This window comes from Salmo salar, chromosome ssa14, assembly GCF_905237065.1.
Source record: "Salmo salar chromosome ssa14, Ssal_v3.1, whole genome shotgun sequence".
NCBI lineage: Eukaryota > Metazoa > Chordata > Actinopteri > Salmoniformes > Salmonidae > Salmo > Salmo salar.
Window position 1 is genome coordinate 37,075,243 of NC_059455.1, and position 18,965 is coordinate 37,094,207.

Sequence of the window (18,965 nt, forward strand, 5' to 3'; positions counted from 1 at the left end):
CTGTCTTTTATCGATGGCGGTTATGATATCGTTTAGGACCTTGAGCGTGGCTGAGGTGTACCCATGACCAGCTCGGAAACCGGATTGCACAGCGGAGAAGGTACGGTGGGATTTGAAATGGTCAGTGATCTGTTTATTAACTTGGCTTTCGAAGACTTTAGAAAGGCATGGCAGGATGGACATAGGTCTATAACAGTTTGGGTCTAGAGTATCACCCCCTTTGAAGAGGAGGGATGACCGTGGCAGCATTCCAATCTTTAGGGATCTCGGACAAAAGAAAGGTTGAACAGACTGGTAATAGGGGTTGCAACAATGGCGGTGGATAATTTTAGAAAGAGATGGTCCAGAGAGTCTAGCCCAGCTGATTTATACGGGTCCAGGTTTTGCAGCTCTTTCAGAACATCTGCCAGTTTAACTTCTTGGGGCTATGTGGGACGCTAGCGTGCCACCCGTGGTGCACCCTATCAACAGCAGGTGCATTTCAAGAGCGGCAAATTTGAAACCAAATAAATGTCAAAATTCAAATTTTTCAAACATACAACTATCTTACACCCTTTGAAAGATAAACATCTCCTTAATCTAACCACGTTGTCCGATTTCAAAAAGGTTTTTACGGCGAAAGCATAAAGTTAGATTATGTTAGGAGAGTACATTGACAATAGCTGTGTGTAATGTTTTGTCAATTCAAAGACAGGGTCACCAAAACCATAAAACCAGCTAAAATGATGCACTAACCTTTTACAATCTCCATCAGATGACACTCCTAGGACATTATGTTAGACAATGCATGCATTTTTAGTTCTATCAAGTTCATATTTATATCCAAAAACAGCGTTTTACTATGGCATTGATGTTGAGGAAATCGTTTCCCTCCAATAACCGGCAGTCAAGTCAGCACCACAAATTAAATAATTAAAATTAGAAAACATTGGTAAAATATTATATTGTCATTTAAAGAATTATAGATTTACATCTCTTGAACGCAATCAACTTGCCAGATTTAAAAATAACCTTACTGGGAAATCACACTTTGCAATAATCTGAGCACTGCGCCCAGAAAAATATGCTTTGCTATACAGACAAACGGCCATGTTGGAGAGATCTAAAATCGAAAATACTATGTAAATAATCCATTACCTTTGATTCTCTTCATCAGATGTCACTTCCCGGAGTCCCAGGTCCATAACGAATGTAGTTTTGTTCAAAAAAGCTCATCATTTATATCCAAAAAGATCCGTGTTGTTAGCACATGATCTAAGCCAGCCGGACTTCTCGTCATGAACGAGGGGAAAAAATATATTTACGTTCGTTCAAACATGTCAAACGTTGTATAGCATAAATCATTAGGGCCTTTTTTTAACCAGAACATGAATAATATTCAAGGTGGACGAATGCATTCTCTTTTAAAACGTTTTGGAACGAGGGTACCCAACATGACCTCGCGCGCCAGAGTCTAATCGGCCATCACCGTTCCAAGGCTCTTGTTCGGTCAGATCTCATAGTAGAAGATTCAAAACACTTTGTAAAGGCTGGTGACATCTAGTGGAAGCAATAGGAAGTGCCAAAACATTAATCAGCCCCTGTGTGTTTCAATGGCATAGGCTTAAAGGTAATTCAACACATCAGGTATCCACTTCCTGTCAGAAAATGTCTCAGGGTTTTGCCTGCCAAATGAGTTCTGTTATACTCACAGACACCATTCAAACAGTTTTAGAAACTTTAGGGTGTTTTCTATCCATATATAATAAGTATATGCATATTCTAGTTACTGGGTAGGATTAGTAACCAGATTAAATCGGGTACGTTTTTTTATCCAGCCGTGAAAATACTGCCCCCTAGCCCCAACAGGTTAAAACCTCTTGCCGCTCCGATCCCGTTAGCGGGACCAACAGCCAGTGAAAAAAATCAGAGCGCCATATTCAAAACCAAATCTAATAATTTCTATTTCTCAAACATAGGACTATTTTACACTATTTTATAGATACACTTCTCCTGAATCGAACCACGTTGTCCGATTTCAAAAAGGCTTTACAGCGAAAGCAAAACATTAGATTATGTTAGGAGAGTACATCGACAAAAATAACCACACAGCCATTTTCCAAGCAACTAGCATGCATCACAAATACCCAAAACACAGCTAAATGCAGCACTAACCTTTGACCATCTTCATCAGATGACACTCCTAGGACATCATGTTACACAATACATGCATTTTTTGTTCGATAAAGTTCATATTTATACATAAAAACAGCATTTTACATCGGCGCGTGACGTTCAGAAAATATTTTCCCTCAAATACTGCCGGTGAATCAGCGCCACAATTTACAAAAATACTTGTCATAAACATTGATACAAAATTAAACTGTCATTCAAAGAATTATAGATGAACATCTCCTTTATGCAAACGTTATGAAAGATTTCAAAAAGCTTCACGAGGAAAGCACTCTGCAATAATCTGAGTACTGAGCTCAGAAAAATACACTAGGCTATACAGATAGCCGCCATCTTGGAGTCATCTAAAATCATACATTGCATTAGAAATATTCCCTTACCTTTGATGATCTTCATCAGAAGGCACTTCCAGGAATCCCAGGTCCACAACAAATGTTGTTTTGTTCGATAAAGTCCATAATTTATGTCCAAATAACTCCTTGTTGTTCGCGCGTTCAGTAAGCTACACCAAGTGTAGGAAGCGCGCGGACGATTTTGCGACGACATGTCAAACGTTGTAAAACATCCAATCTTTAGGGCCTTCAGAACGTGAAGATTCAGTAATATTTCAACCGGACGGTTCCTGTGTCTTGAAAAAGGTTTTGGAACGGAGGATCCACTCTCATGAACGCGCGCCAAGAAGTGATGTCATCCCCTGCCTCAACAACTTCCCTCCTTCTCATTCGGTCTCTGTTCATCGTAGACGCTTCAAACAACTTTGTAAAGACTGTCGACATCTAGTGGAAGCCGTAGGAAGTGCACAAGTATTACTACGTCACTGTGTATTCAATAGGAAACGACTTGAAGAGAGCCCATGCATCCAGATTTCCACTTCCTGGTAGGATTTCTCTCAGGTTTTTGCTTGCCATATGAGTTCTGTTATACTCACAGACACCATTCAAATGGTTTTAGAAACTTCAGAGTGTTTTCTAATCAAATCTAATAATATGCATATCCTAGCTTCTGAGTTAGAGTAGGAGGCAGTTTAATATGGGCACATATTTTTTCCGAAATTGTCAATACTGCCCCCTATCCTTAAGGAGCTGTAAGAGGTTTTAAACAATCCAGACTGTGCTTACTGTACCACACACACATACACACACACTGCGTACCTCCACTGGTCCTTGTTGTGTAGGAATGAGTTACACTGGTCTGGTAGTCTGCTGTCATTAGACATGGTCTCCAGAGTCCCCAACACCTGCTTAAACACCGGACGCTCCTAGAAAAAAAAAAAAACACACACAATATCAAGTCAACACTGCAACTGCAGCTTTTTAGATTTTTCAGCTAAGCCTAAAAAAATCTAGTGTGCACATGAAGAAAATACTATAGTGTACTGTGGTAGGAATACTATAGTATTCACTGTCATGTTTTTACAGACTTTACTGTAATATTTACTGTAGCGTTTACTGTAATATTTACTGTAGTGTTTTTGCAGACTTTGCTGTAGTATTTACTGTAATGTTCACTGCAATATTTACTGTAGTGTTTACTGTAATACTTATTGTAGAGTTTACTCTAATATTTACTGTAGTGTTTTTGCAGACTTTACTGTAGTATTTACTGTAGTGTTTACTGTAATATTTACTGTAGTGTTTACTGCAATACTTATTGTAGAGTTTACTGTAATATATACTGTAGTGTTTTTGCAGACTTTACTGTAGTATTTACTGTAGTGTTTACTGTAATATTCACTGTAGTGTTTACTGCAATATTTACTGTACTGTTTTTGCAGACTTTACTGTAGTATTTTCTGTAGTGTTTACTGTAACATTTACTGTAGTGTTTACTGTAATATTTGCTGTAGTGTTTTTTCAGACTTTACTGTAGTATTTACTGTAGTGTTTATTGTAATATTTACTGTAGTGTTTTTTCAGACTTTACTGTAGTATTTACTGTAGTGTTTATTGTAATATTTACTGTAGTGTTTTTGCAGACTTTACTGTAGTGTTTACTGCAATATTTACTGTAGTGTTTACTGTAATATTTACTGTAATGTTTTTGCTGACTTTACTGCAGTATTTACTGTAGTGTTTACTGTAGTGTTTTGGGGGACATTACTGTAGTATTTACTAATGTATTTATGCACATTAGGACTGTATCAATAGCTCATGCTTCTGTAACAGTTCATAGTATGCCAGACTTCAGAGCCCAGGTTACTAAGTTCAGTACCAGCTGCTGCGTTGTCCAACTCTGACCCTGGAGAATTATAGGGTGCGCAGGATTTTGAGTTTCCAGGGCCAGATATGGCAATCAGAGTGGTAGCCCTGACCTTTGCCCTCTCACCTTTGGTTCAGCCTGCCAGCATCTCTTCATCAGGTCAGCGAAGCTTGGCGGACAACTGGTGGGGATGGTCAGCCTCTGTAACAGACACACACAGGAACCATATACAGTGGCTTGCGAAAGTATTCACCCCTCTTGGCATTTTTCATATTTGTTTGCCTTACAACCTGGAATTAAAATATACTTTTTGGGGGTTTGTATCATTTGATTTACACAACATGCCTACCACTTTGAAGATGCAAAATATTTTTTTTGTGAAACAAACCAGAAATAAGACAAAAAAACTGAAAACTTGAACATGCATAACTATTCACCCTCCAAAGTCAATACTTTGTAGAGCCACCTTTTGCAGCAAATACAGCTGCAAGTCTCTTGGGGTATGTCTCTATAAGCTGGGATTTTTGCCCATTCTTCAAGGCAAAACTGCTCCAGCTCCTTCAAGTTGGATGGGTTCCGCTGATGTACAGCAATTTTAAGTCATACCACAGATTCTCAATTGGATTGAGGTCTGGGCTTTGATAAGGCCATTCCAAGACATTTAAATGTTTCCCCTTAAACCACTCAAGTGTTGCTATAGCAGTATGCTTAGGGCCATTGTCGTGCTGGAAGGTGAACCTTCGTCCCAGTCTCAAAACTCTGAAACAGGTTTCCCTCAAGAATTTCCCTGTATTTAGTGCCATCCATCCTTCCATCAATTCTGACCAATTTTCCAGTACCAGTGCCGATGAAAAACATCCCCACAGCATGATGCTGCCACCACCATGCTTCACTGTGGGGATGTTGTTCTCGGGGTGATGAGAGGTGTTGGGTTTGCGCCAGACGAACACCAAACATGTTTGCTTATTTTTTTCTTTAAGCAATGGCTTTTTTCTGGCCACTCTTCCATAAAGCCCAGCTCTGTGGAGTGTATGGCTTAAAGTGGTCCTATGGACAGATACTCCAATCTCCACTGTGGCGCTTTGCAGCTCCTTCAGGGTTATCTTTGGTCTCTATGTTGCCTCCCTGATTAACGCACTCCTTGCCTGGTCCGTGAGTTTTGGTGGGCGGCCCTCTCTTGGCAGGTTGTGGTGCCATATTCTTTCCATTTTTGAATAATGGATTTAATGGTGCTCCGTGGGATGTTCAAAGTTACGGATATTTTTTATAGCCCAACCTTGATCTGTACTTCTCCACAACTTTGTCCCTGACCTGTTTGGAGAGCTCCTTGGTCTTCATGGTGCCACTTGCTTGTTGGTGGCCTTGCTTAACTGTGTTGCAGACTCTGGGGCCTTTCAGAACAGGTGTATATATACTGAGATCATGTGACAGATCATCTGACACTTAGATTGCACACAGGTGGACTTTATTTAACTAATTATGTGACTTCTGAAGGTAATTGGTTGCACCAGATCTTATTTAGGGGCTTCATATCAAAGGGGGTGAATACTTATGCACGCACCACTTTAACGTTTTTTTGATTTTTTTGAAACAAGTTATTTTTTTCATTTCACTTGACCAATTTGGACTATTTTGTGTATGTCCATTACATGAAATCCCAATAAAAATATATTTAAATTACAGGTTGTAATGCAAAAAATAGGAAAAACGCCAAGGGGAATGAATACTTTGCAAGGCACGTACACTCATATGAACACATCTACATTATGAAGTAGGAAACCAAGGCAATGTTACAATGAAAGAAAACCCAATGCTCAGGCTCCAGTACAAAGCAACAACAGGCAATAGGATACATCCACTGTAAGTGGCAAGGGGATAATATGGAAGCAGTTTTCTCTGGAGGGATTTAAACTGAAATAAATACATCTCTCTCTCTCACCACTATTGGACCCCATCCAAGAGCATACTGGGATACTCAGCAATTATGTTCTCAGATCTCTATACAGTGCAGCACACTATTACTGAATATACACACAGTTTAAACCCCCTTTCACACACACACGCATATAACCCCCTACACCAGAGTTTCCCAAACTCGGTTCTCGGGAACCCAACTTTTTGTTTTTTGCCCTAACACTACACAGCTGATTCAAATTATCACACTGCACACAGCCCTATCACATCTGGACAAGAGGAATACCTATGTAAGAATGTTGTTCATTGACTATAGCTCAACATTTAACACCAAAGTACCCTCCAAACTCGTCATTAAGCTGGAGACCCTGGGTCTCAACCCCGCCCTGTGCAACTGAGTCCTGGACTTTCTGACGGCCGCCCCCAGGTGGTTAGGGTAGGAAACAACATCTTCACCCCGCAGATTCTCAACACTGGGGCCCCACAAAGGTGCGTTCTCAGCCCTCTCCTGTACTCCCTGTTCACCCATGACTGCATGGCCATGCACACCTCCAACTCAATCATCAAGTTTGCAGACGACACTACAGTGGTAGGCTTGATTACAAACAATGACCAGACGGCCTACATGGAGGAGGTGAGGGCCCTTGGAGGGTGGTGTTAGGAAAATAACCTCTCACTCAACGTCAACAAAACAAATGAGATGATCGTGTACTTCAGGAAACAGCAGAGGGAGCATCCCCCCATCCACATCGACGGGACAGTAGTGGAGAAGGTGGAAAGTTTTAAGTTCCTCGGCGTACACATCACAGACAAACTGAAATGGTCCACCCACACCGACAGCATGGTGAAGAAGGTGTAACAGCACCTCTTCAACCTCAGGAGGCTGAAGAAATTTGGCTTGTCACCTAAAACACTCACAAACTTTAACAGATGCACAATCGAGGGCATCCTGTCGGGCTGTATCACCGCCTGGTACAGCAACTGCTCAGCCCAGAACCGCAAGGCTCTCCAGAGTGTGGTTCGGTCTGCACAACGCATCACCAGGGGCAAACTACCTGCCCTCCAGGACACCTACAGCACAGGAAGGCCAAAAAGATCATCAAGGACAACAACCTCCCGAGCCACTGCCTGTTCACCCCACTATCATCCAGAAGGTGAGGTCAGTACAGGTGCATCAAAGCTGGGACCGAGAGACTGAAAAACAGCTTATATCTCAAGGCCATCAGACTGTTAAACAGCCATCACTAACATTGAGTGGCTGCTGCCAACATAGACTCTTTAATACATTTAATAAATTGATTTAATAAAGGTATCACTACTCACTTAAATAACGGCACTTTAATAATGTCTACATATCCTACATTACTCTTTTCATATGTGTATACTGTATTCTATACTATCTACTGCATCTTGCCTATGCCGCACGGCCATCGCTCATCCATATATTTATATGTACATATTCTTATTCATACCTTTACACTTGTGTGTATAAGGTAGTCCTTGTGAATTTGTTAGATTACTTGTTAGATATTACTGCACTGTTGGAACTAGAAGCACAAGCATTTCGCTACACTCGCATTAACATCTGCTAACCATGTGTATGTGACCATTAACATCTGCTAACCATGTGTATGTGACCATTAACATCTGCTAACCATGTGTATGTGACCAATAACATCTGCTAACCATGTGTATGTGACCAATAACATCTGCTAACCATGTGTATGTGACCAATAACATCTGCTAACCATGTGTATGTGGCCAATAACATCTGTTAACCATGTGTATGTGACCAATAACATCTGCTAACCATGTGTATGTGACCAATAACATCTGTTAACCATGTGTATGTGACCAATAACATCTGTTAACCATGTGTACGTGACCAATAACATCTGCTAACCATGTGTACGTGACCAATAACATCTGCTAACCATGTGTACGTGACCAATAACATCTGTTAACCATGTGTATGTGACCATTAACATCTGCTAACCATGTGTATGTGACCATTAACATCTGCTAACCATGTGTACGTGACCAATAACATCTGCTAACCATGTGTACGTGACCAATAACATCTGCTAACCATGTGTACGTGACCAATAACATCTGCTAACCATGTGTATGTGACCAATAACATCTGCTAACCATGTGTATGTGACCAATAACATCTGCGAACCATGTGTATGTGACCAATAACATCTGCTAACCATGTGTATGTGACCAATAACATCTGTTAACCATGTGTATGTGACCATTAACATCTGCCTGCTAACCATGTGTATGTGACCATTAACATCTGCTAACCATGTGTATGTGACCATTAACATCTGCTAACCATGTGTATGTGACCATTAACATCTGCTAACCATGTGTATGTGACCATTAACATCTGCTAACCATGTGTATGTGACCATTAACATCTGCTAACCATGTGTATGTGACCAATAACATCTGCTAACCATGTGTATGTGACCAATAACGTCTGTTAACCATGTGTATGTGACCATTAACATCTGCTAACCATGTGTATGTGACCAATAACATCTGCTAACCATGTGTATGTGACCATTAACATCTGTTAACCATGTGTATGTGACCATTAACATCTGCTAACCATGTATGTGACCAATAACATCTGCTAACCATGTGTATGTGACCAATAACATCTGCTAACCATGTGTATGTGACCAATAACATCTGCTAACCATGTGTATGTGACCATTAACATCTGCTAACCATGTGTATGTGACCATTAACATCTGCTAACCATGTGTATGTGACCATTAACATCTGCTAACCATGTGTATGTGACCATTAACATCTGCTAACCATGTGTATGTGACCAATAACATCTGCTAACCATGTGTATGTGACCAATAACATCTGTTAACCATGTGTATGTGACCATTAACATCTGCTAACCATGTGTATGTGACCAATAACATCTGCTAACCATGTGTATGTGACCAATAACATCTGCTAACCATGTGTATGTGACCATTAACATCTGCTAACCATGTGTATGTGACCATTAACATCTGCTAACCATGTGTATGTGACCAATAACATCTGCTAACCATGTGTATGTGACCAATAAGATGTGATTTGATGTGAAACTATATGTATGTTCCAGTAATAGTGTGATGCACTGTATAGAGATCATTCCTGAGTATCCCAGTATGCTCTTGAATGGGCTCCAATACACACACAGCATAAACCCCCCTACACACACACACACACACACACACACACACACACACACACACACACACACACACACACACACACACACACACACACACACACACACACACACACACACACAGTATAAAGCCCCCTACAGCACATGGCCTATCTCCACAGCAGAGTATACATGCCTTACAAGAGCAGAGAGCTGAGGTCAGCTCTAGAAATACTCCTTATCCTCCTCACAGCGGAAAGCATGAGAGCATCACATTGTCACTCCGGCTCTGTGTGTGTAGCTTGTTCAGTGTGTGCATGTGTTTTATGCAGTGGTTAAATTACGTAAGTAAAAATAAATGATGTCTGAGTGTTGGAGTGTGCCCCTGGCTATCCGTAAATGGAAAAAAAAGAAAAGAAAATGGTGCCGTCTGGTTTGTTTAATATAAGGAATTTGAAATGATTTATACTTTTTCTTTCAATACTCATTCATATTTTTCACTTTTACTAGAGTCATTTTCTATTAAGGTATCTTTACTTCTACTCAAGTATGACAATTGGGTACTTTTTCCACCACTGGTTTTATGTTTGATTCTGTGTATGACTGTCTTGTATTTGCAAGTGAATCTGAGCCCCTTGAAGCTCTTAACTAATCGTAAATCAGAACAATGTGTCTTTGTGTGTGTACCTCTTGTTTCTCCACCACCAGCCAAGCCACCTGCAGCCCCTCGAAGCCTTTAAAGGGAACCTCCCGTGTCAGCATTTCCCATAGCACCTGGTAACACACACACGAGCGCGTACACACACGAGCACACACACACACACGAGCACACACACATGAGCGCACACACACGAGCGCACACACACATGAGCACACACACACGAGCACACACACATGAGTGCACACACACACACACGAGCGCACACACACACACACACACACGAGCACACACACACACAAGCGCACACACACAAGCGCACACACACAAGAGCGCACACACACACACACGAGCGCACACACACACACACACACACACACACAGCGCACAGACACACATACAAGATGATATGCCAGATGTTTTTGCAGTGAAGATTTTGCTGAAAACCACTTGAGGTAGAACATATCAGATGCCTCCTCCCCTCCCACACAGACACACTCACCACTCCGTAGGAGTAGGTATCACAGGTCTCTGATACAGGTAGGCTCTGTATGACTTCTGGGGCCATCCAGGGGAAGGTGCCCACCACTGTCATGTGGGTGGTGTGGGACTGGAACTTAGACGCTCCAAAATCACAGATCTGACAACAGACCAGAGAGAGAGCGAGAGAGCATTGGGACACTTAGCTACAACATCATTTTTTTATTTCACCTTTATTTAACCAGGTAGGCTAGTTGAAAACAAGTTCTCATTTACAACTGCGACCTGGCCAAGATAAGCAAAGCAGTTTGACACAAACAACAACACATAGTTACACATGGAATAAACAAACATAGAGTCAATAATACAATAAAGAAAGTCTATATACAGTGTGTGCAAATGAGGTAGGATAAGGGGGGTGAGGCATTAAATAGGCCATAGTCGCAAAATTATTACAGTATGGCAAATTAAACACTGGGGTGATAGATGTGCAGAAGATGAGTGTGCAAGTAGCGGTACTGGGGTGCAAAGGAGCAAAATAAATAACAATATGGTGATGAGGTAGTTGGATGGGCTATGTACAGTAATAAAGGATGTATAAGTGAAAACACACAATAACTGTTAGACAACCTACTGTATGTACCTTGAGCACTTTGTCTGCTGTCAGTACCACTGTAGTAGGAACAGAGATAAAGGTCAGTCCACAAGAGGAGGATCCATTTCTCATGATTATGGCATTCCTCACTATCAAACTATAATTCATTCATCATGATTGGTTTACAATGGAAAGTTATTATTTAGCAGTAGCAGTGAGGGAAATGTTGGATTTCCAGGTGGGTAGATATATACGTTTGGTTGCAGATTGTGTGTGAATTTGTGTGTGTAGTTTGTTACCGTTTCGTGACTTGAGGTCTCTGTGAATGACTTTGACTGGGGCTTCCGAATGAAGATAGTGCATTCCTATTGGACAGAAACATTAAACATCCTGAGCCACGGACCAATGACGGACCAACAAAATGTAAACAACTCTGCTAAACAATGGCTACCAGTCTCCAAACAAGTCACTGATCCTCACACCATAGAAGAATGCGCTCCTGTTGCACTCAGCCAGCTAACTTTGATAAATAACCAGAAATAACTGTTGACTTTCTGATTCATTAAGAAAGCTAAACATATACACTGAGTGTACAAAACATTAGGAACACCTTCCTAAAATTGAGTTGCACCCCCTTTTGCCCTCAGTACAGGCTCAATTTGTCAGGGCAGGGACTCTGCAAGGTGTCGAAAGCATTCCACTGGGATGCTGGCCCATGCTGACTCCAATGCTTCCCACAGTTGTGTGAAGTGGGCTGGATGTTATTTGGGTGGTGGACCATTCTTGATACACAAGGAAACTGTTGAGTGTGAAAAAGCTATCAGCGTTGCAGTTCTTGACTTAAAAAACCATTAAGGATAGGCGTTCCGTCAACGGGACAGTTGTAAAATCATTCAGCGCGTTATGTCAAGATCACAGATTTTAGAGAAACAACAAATGTCGATACATAGAAGTGTCTTATATCGGCTGAAAGCTTAAATTCTTGTTAATATAACTGCACTGTCCAATTTACAGTAGCTATTACTGCGAGAAAAAAAATGCCATGCTATTGTTTGAGGAGAGCTCCTAACAACAAAACAGTTTGTTTCACCGCAATAGGTTTGATAAATTCACCTCTGAAGGTGAAATGTGTACTTACATTCTGAAATCTTGCTCTGAATTATCATCCAAAGGGTCCCAGAGATAACATGAAGTGTCATTTTGTTAGATATAATTATTTTTCATATCCTAAAAAGGTCCAAATAGCATGCACGATCAATTTTGTATTTCCACTGTTCAATTTGCAAAGAAAGGAATCTGTGAAAATCTCACCTTAAACGTTGTTTCAACGAGTCAAATCATGTTCGTATCTATTCCTCAGAGATCCTAGATGGTAACAAGACTTCACTATTTCATTAGGGGTGTAGTATATCCTATAGGACACCATATTTGGTCAGAGAGCGATGCCTTCATGGCACGCTGATGACGCGGGTGGCCATCACTTGAACGACTGTATCTTTGTCAAATAAGCACCAATCGGGGTCAAACAAAACTAGCTAGATAGCCAATGAGCTGGGCTTTACGGAAGTATCAGGAAACAATGTATATGTCGTCAAATGTAGCTTTAAATCTTGTACGACAGCATGCCTTTTCATTTTGAACAAAAATTATAAGGATATGAAGTTATGAAAACTTCTTGTCTTGCAAATGTTGAACTTATAATATGGCTACTAATACTTGGAAAGCTAAATCAAAGTCCAAGTATACAGATTTGATGATATTCTTGCAGAAAAATTGAATATGAATGCGAATGTCTCCTTCACGATTTGCCCAAATGTATCTGGTGACTTCACACTAAAAGTCTTAATGATCAGTCATCATCCAAGTTATCCATCTGAAACTCTGCACATACACTGCTGCCATCTTGTGGACACTATCGGAACTACAACCAGAGTAATGCTATAACAGTGACCTTTCTCTTGCATTTCAAAGATGGTGGTAAAAAAACCCTGGTTGGTTTTTTCATTGTATTTTCTTCTACCAGATCTATTGTGTTATACTGTCCTACATTCAATTCACATTTCCACAAACTTCAAAGTGTTTCCTTTCAAATGGTACCAAGAATATGCATATCCTTGCTTCAGGGAATGAGCTCCAGGCAGTTAGATTTGGGTATGTCATTTAGGCGAAAATTTGGGAAAAAAATTGAAAAAAAGGGGGCTATCCCTATTAAACCAGTGCACCTAGCACCTACTACCATACCCCGTTCAAAGGCATCTAAAACTTTTGTCTTGTCCATTCACACTCTGAATTGCACACATACACAATTCATTGTTTCAAGGCTTAAAAATCATTATTTAACCTGTCTGTCTCCTCCCCTTCATCTACACAGATCGAAGTGGATTTAACAAGTGACATCAATAAGGGATCATAGCTTTCACCTGGATTCACCTGGTCAGGATATGTACTGGAAAGAGCAGTTCCTGATGTGTTGTACACTCAGTGTATAGGCTATGTGTTTTTGGTTGTTGAGGCAATTAGACTATGCACGTTTCAAGCTTATCTTTCTAAAAAATGTAAAGTTATTTCAGAATATACAGGCAAGCTAGCTGGCTAACTCATTGATCCCGCTTTGTAGTATAGCCCTCAGGAAGACAGAACTCAACCAGACAGTTTCTTTAGCTAAGGGTGCTCTACAGTCGAGACTTGGTGGAACTAGCATACTAAGCGTACCCTCGGACAGTGGTTCTCAAACCTCTCCAGACATTTCACAACTTTGTTGTAGCTCTGAACTAGCTATCCTCATTCCCCTATTCAAGGGCTTGATGATTAGTTGACCAGTTGAATCTGGTGTGCTAGCTCTGGAATGGATCAAATCCATGGAACCACTGTTCTAGGAGCAGGGAAACGTGTTTAACCTGTTATGGATAGGGGGCAGTATTTTCACAGCCGGATAAAAAACGTACCCGATTTAATCTGATTATTACTCCTGCCCAGAAACTAGAATATGCAAATAATTATTAGCTTTGGATAGAAAACACTCCAAAGTTTCAAAAACTGTTTGAATGGTGTCTGTGAGTATAACAGAACTCATTTGGCAGGCCAAAACCTGAGAAGATTCCATGCAGGAAGTGGCCTGTCTGACAATTTCTTGCCCTTCTTCATTATCTCTATCCATTACAGAGGATCTCTGCTGTTACGTGACACTTCCTACGGCTCCCATGGGCTCTCAGAAGGCGGCAAAAAGCTGAATCGTGGCTTTGCAGGCTCTGGTTGAAACAAAGTAGCGCGTTTGGGTAGTGGCTGGTTACAGTACTGTGAGACTCAGGCTCGTGCCTGCGTCGACAGAATGCTTTGTTTTCTTTCGTCTGTTTACCTAAACGCAGATTCCTGGTCGGAATATTATCGCTTTTTTACGAGAAAAATGGCATAAAAATGGATTTTAAACAGCGGTTGACATGCTTCGAAGTACGGTAATGGAATATTTAGAAATCTTTTGTCACGAATTGCGCCATGCTCGTGACCCTTATTTACACTTCGGATAGTGTCTTGAACGCACGAACAAAACGCCGCTATTTGGATATAACGATGGATTATTTTGGACCAAACCAACATTTGTTATTGAAGTAGCAGTCCTGGGAGTGCATTCTGACGAAGACAGCAAAGGTAATCAAACTTTTGTAATAGTAAATCGGAGTTTGGTCAGGGCTAAACTTGGTCGGTGTCTAAATGGCTAGCCGTGATGGCTGGGCTATCTACTGAGAATATTGCAAAATGTGCTTTCACCGAAAAGCTATTTTAAAATCGGACATATCGAGTGCATAGAGGAGTTATGTATCTAGAATTCTTAAAATAATTGTTATGTTTTTTGTGAACGTTTATCGTGAGTAATTTAGTAAATTCACCGGATGTTTGCGGGGGGTGTGCTAGTTCTCAACGTCACATGCTAATGTAAAAAAGCTGTTTTTTGATATAAATATGAACTTGATTGAACAAAACATGCATGCATTGTATAACATAATGTCCTAGGGTTGTCATCTGATGAAGATCATCAAAGGTTAGTGCTGCATTTAGCTGTGGTTTTGTTTTTTGTGACATTATATGCTAGCTTGAAAAATGGGTGTCTGATTATTTCTGGCTGGGTACTCTGCTGACATAATCTAATGTTTTGCTTTCGCTGTAAAGCCTTTTTGAAATCGGACAGTGTGGTTAGATTAACGAGAGTCTTGTCTTTAAAATGCTGTGAAATAGTCATATGTTTGAAAAATGGAAGTTTTGGGATTTTAGAGGAGTTTGTATTTCGCGCCACGCCCATCATTGGATATTCGAGCAGGTGTTCCGCTAGCGGAACGTCTAGATGTAAGAGGTTAAAACTATGTCTGTCTTTACCTTTGGCTATCTCCACGGCCCAGGTCATGATCTGTTCCATGTCCATCTCCTTACTCTGCTCACTGGACAGGTACTCATACAGAGAACCTCCGCCTGCATACTCTGGAGAGGAAATACAATTATGGGTTTTATTAAAATAATGTACACCTCCATTCAAAGGTTTGGGGTCACTTAGAAATGTCCTTGTTTTTGAAAGAAAAGCACATTTTTTGTCCATTTAAAATAACATAAAATTTATCAGAAATACTGTGTAGATATTGTTAATGTTGTAAATGACTATTGTAGCTGTAAATGGCAGATTTTTTATGGAATAACTACATAGGCGTACAGAGGCCCATTATCAGCAAACATCACTCCTGTGTTCCAATGGCAGGTTGTGTTAGGTAATCCAAGTCGCCTCTTCACTGTTGACATTGAGACTGGTGTTTTGCGGGTACTATTTAATGAAGCTGCCAGTTGAGGACTTGTGAGGCGTCTGTTTCTCAAACTAGACAGTCTGCTGTACTTGTCCTTTTGCTCAGTTGTGCACCAGGGCCTCCCACTCCTCTTTCTATTCTGGTCAGAGCCAGTTTGCGCTGTTCTTTGAAGGAGTAGTACACAGCGTTGTACGAGATCTTCAGTTTCTTGGCAATTTCTCGCATGGAATAGCCTTCATTTATCAGAACAAGCATAGACTGACGAGTTTCAGAACAAAGTTCTTTGTTTCTGTCCATTTTGAGCCTGTAATCGAACCCACAAATGCTGATGCTCCAGATACTCAACTAGTCTAAAGAAGGCCAGTTTTATTGCTTCTTTAATCAGAACAACAGTTTTCAGCTGTGCTAACATAATTGCAAAAGGGTTTTCTAATGATCAATTAGCCTTTTAAAATGATAAACTTGGATTAGCTAACACAACGTGCCATTGGAACACAGGAGTGATGGTTGCTGATAATGGGCCTCTGTACGCCTATGTAGACATTCCATTAAAAATCAGCCGTTTCCAGCTACAATAGTCATTTACAACATTAACAATGTCTACACTCTATTTCTGATCAATTTGATGTTATTTTAAATGGACAAACGTTTTGCTTTTCTTTCAAAAACAAGGACATTTCCAAGTGACCCCAAACTTTTGAACGGTAGTGTATTTCTGCAACTCAAGACACTTTGTAAGAACCGTACAGTACAGTGTAGTGTAGAATAAACACACAGACACAATCGAATACATTCACACACACAGAGAGAACAGAGGTTGAGATCGTCCAACAGTCTTCCTACTGTCACTCACAACCTGAACTCATAACGACTTGAGAAACGTCAAACATAGCTTAGCACCTCAGGCTCACACACACACACACACACACACACACACACACACACACACACACACACACACACACACACACACACACACACACACACACACACACTTGGTAGTGTGTTCTGTAAGTCATTATAATGGACAGTGCTGTCACAGAGCTTATGTCCTGCCAGGAAATACAACACACACAGTCAGTGGCCTAAACATTGATCCTCAACCTGTTGTGGTTCCATATCCATTGGCGAGTGTATGAGGAAAATACACACACACACACACACACACACACACACACACACACACACACACACACACACACACACACACACACACACACTGACCTGTGACGATTCCATAGTTGGGGGACTCCAGTACAGCTCCATAGAACTGAATGATGTTCTTATGACTGAGAATACTCAGAATCTCAGCCTAGAGGGGGGTATGGGGGGGGGGTAGGGCGGAGACAGCATGAGTGTGTACTGTATGCATCACAGGAGGCTGCGGAGGAGATTATGGCTCATAATAATGACTGGAATGGAAGGAATGGTATTAAACACATGAAGCCCACGTGTTTGATGTGTTCAATAACATTCCATTTATTCTGTTCCAGACATTATTATGAGCATGTTCTCCCCAATTAAGGTGCCACCAGCCGCCTGTGGTGAGCACAGTATATACTTACTATAGGTGTACTGTATATGCAAAGGATATTGATCACTCTGATATAAGCGATCTGAGGAATGTACACAATGTTTTTATGCTATGCATGTCTGTACAGTATGAACTATTTCACACTCTAAGGTTAGGGTCAGAGCACCTAGCAACACAACGTCAACATGGCAAACATGCTATCAATCAACTCACCAACAGGCCATATCTACTATAGAACACAGACATTTTGTATCAACCTCTTACTAGATAGAGTCATTGAAAACTCTACTGTAATACAATCCCACTGTTTTCTAACCAAACATCAAGGCTACAGCTCCACAAAGACTAATTCATGTGAATGCATGTGTCTGTTTGCGGGCACGTGCATGTGTGCATGTGTGCATGTGTGTGTGGATGTGTGTGTGTGTGTGTGTGTGTGTGTGTGTGTGTGTGTGTGTGTGTGTGTGTGTGTGTGTGTGTGTGTGTGTGTGTGTGTGTGTGTGTGTGTTTAGAATTGCCCCAGCCCCTGCCCGTACATGTCTCAACAGTTATTCACCCATCAAGGGAGGAAGTCAGGCAGTGTAATGACAGTGTCACAGCCAGGCCAGGTCACCATAACCCATGGTTTTCTGCTGGGTCGGGAACTCATTTATACTGGGTAACAATTTCAGACTGGATTGTGGCAGGAAATAGTGTTTTGTTCATTGTGTGGGCCACATAATTTGTTTGGGAATCACTGAACAGCAGTATCACACCAGAGAAACAGATAGCCCATACAATATCTCACAGAATAGGAGGAAGAGAAGGAGAAGCAGCCTATGTTATTAACAAATGCTGTACTCCACAATGATAGGAAGAGGAGAGGTACAGGTAACAGCAGAGGGAACAGGAGAAGGAACAGCAGAGGGAACAGGAGAGGGAACAGGAGAGGGAACAGGAGAGGGAACAGGAGAGGGAACAGGAGAGGGAACAGGAGAGGGAACAGGAGAAGGAACAGGAGAAGGAACAGGAGAAGGAACAGGAGAAGGAACAGGAGAGGGAACAGCAGAGGGAACAGGAGAAGGAACAGGAGAAGGAACAGGAGAGGGAACAGGAGAGGGAACAGGAGAGGGAACAGGAGAGGGAACAGGAGAAGGAACAGGAGAGGGAACAGCAGAGGGAACAGGAGAGGGAACAGCAGAGGGAACAGGAGAAGGAACAGGAGAGGGAACAGCAGAGGGAACAGGAGAAGGAACAGCAGAGGGAACAGGAGAAGGAACAGGAGAGGGAACAGCAGAGGGAACAGGAGAAGGAACAGCAGAGGGAACGGGAGAAGGAACAGGAGAGGGAACAGCAGAGGGAACAGGAGAAGGAACAGCAGAGGGAACAGGAGAAGGAACAGGAGAGGGAACAGCACGGGGAACAGGAGAAGGAACAGCAGAGGGAACAGGGAACAGGAGAAG

The 18,965-nt window shown here is 41.4% G+C and overlaps 1 protein-coding gene across 2 annotated transcripts in view; it reads right to left on the reverse strand.

Annotated features, from left to right (window-relative positions):
- Positions 1–18,965, reverse strand: part of map3k20 (mitogen-activated protein kinase kinase kinase 20) — a 38,807-nt gene that overhangs the window by 16,645 nt on the left and 3,197 nt on the right. The window contains exons 2-9 of one of the 2 annotated variants that reach the window (XM_045694305.1): positions 17,214–17,301; positions 15,574–15,675; positions 11,505–11,570; positions 11,245–11,282; positions 10,633–10,770; positions 10,160–10,246; positions 4,498–4,572; positions 3,324–3,430 (exon numbers count right to left, since the gene is read on the reverse strand). In XM_045694305.1, the coding sequence (XP_045550261.1) occupies positions 3,324–3,430; positions 4,498–4,572; positions 10,160–10,246; positions 10,633–10,770; positions 11,245–11,282; positions 11,505–11,570; positions 15,574–15,675; positions 17,214–17,301 (701 nt within the window). The remainder of the gene's footprint in view (positions 1–3,323; positions 3,431–4,497; positions 4,573–10,159; positions 10,247–10,632; positions 10,771–11,244; positions 11,283–11,504; positions 11,571–15,573; positions 15,676–17,213; positions 17,302–18,965) is intronic. The other variant, XM_045694306.1, reaches the window with a different exon arrangement.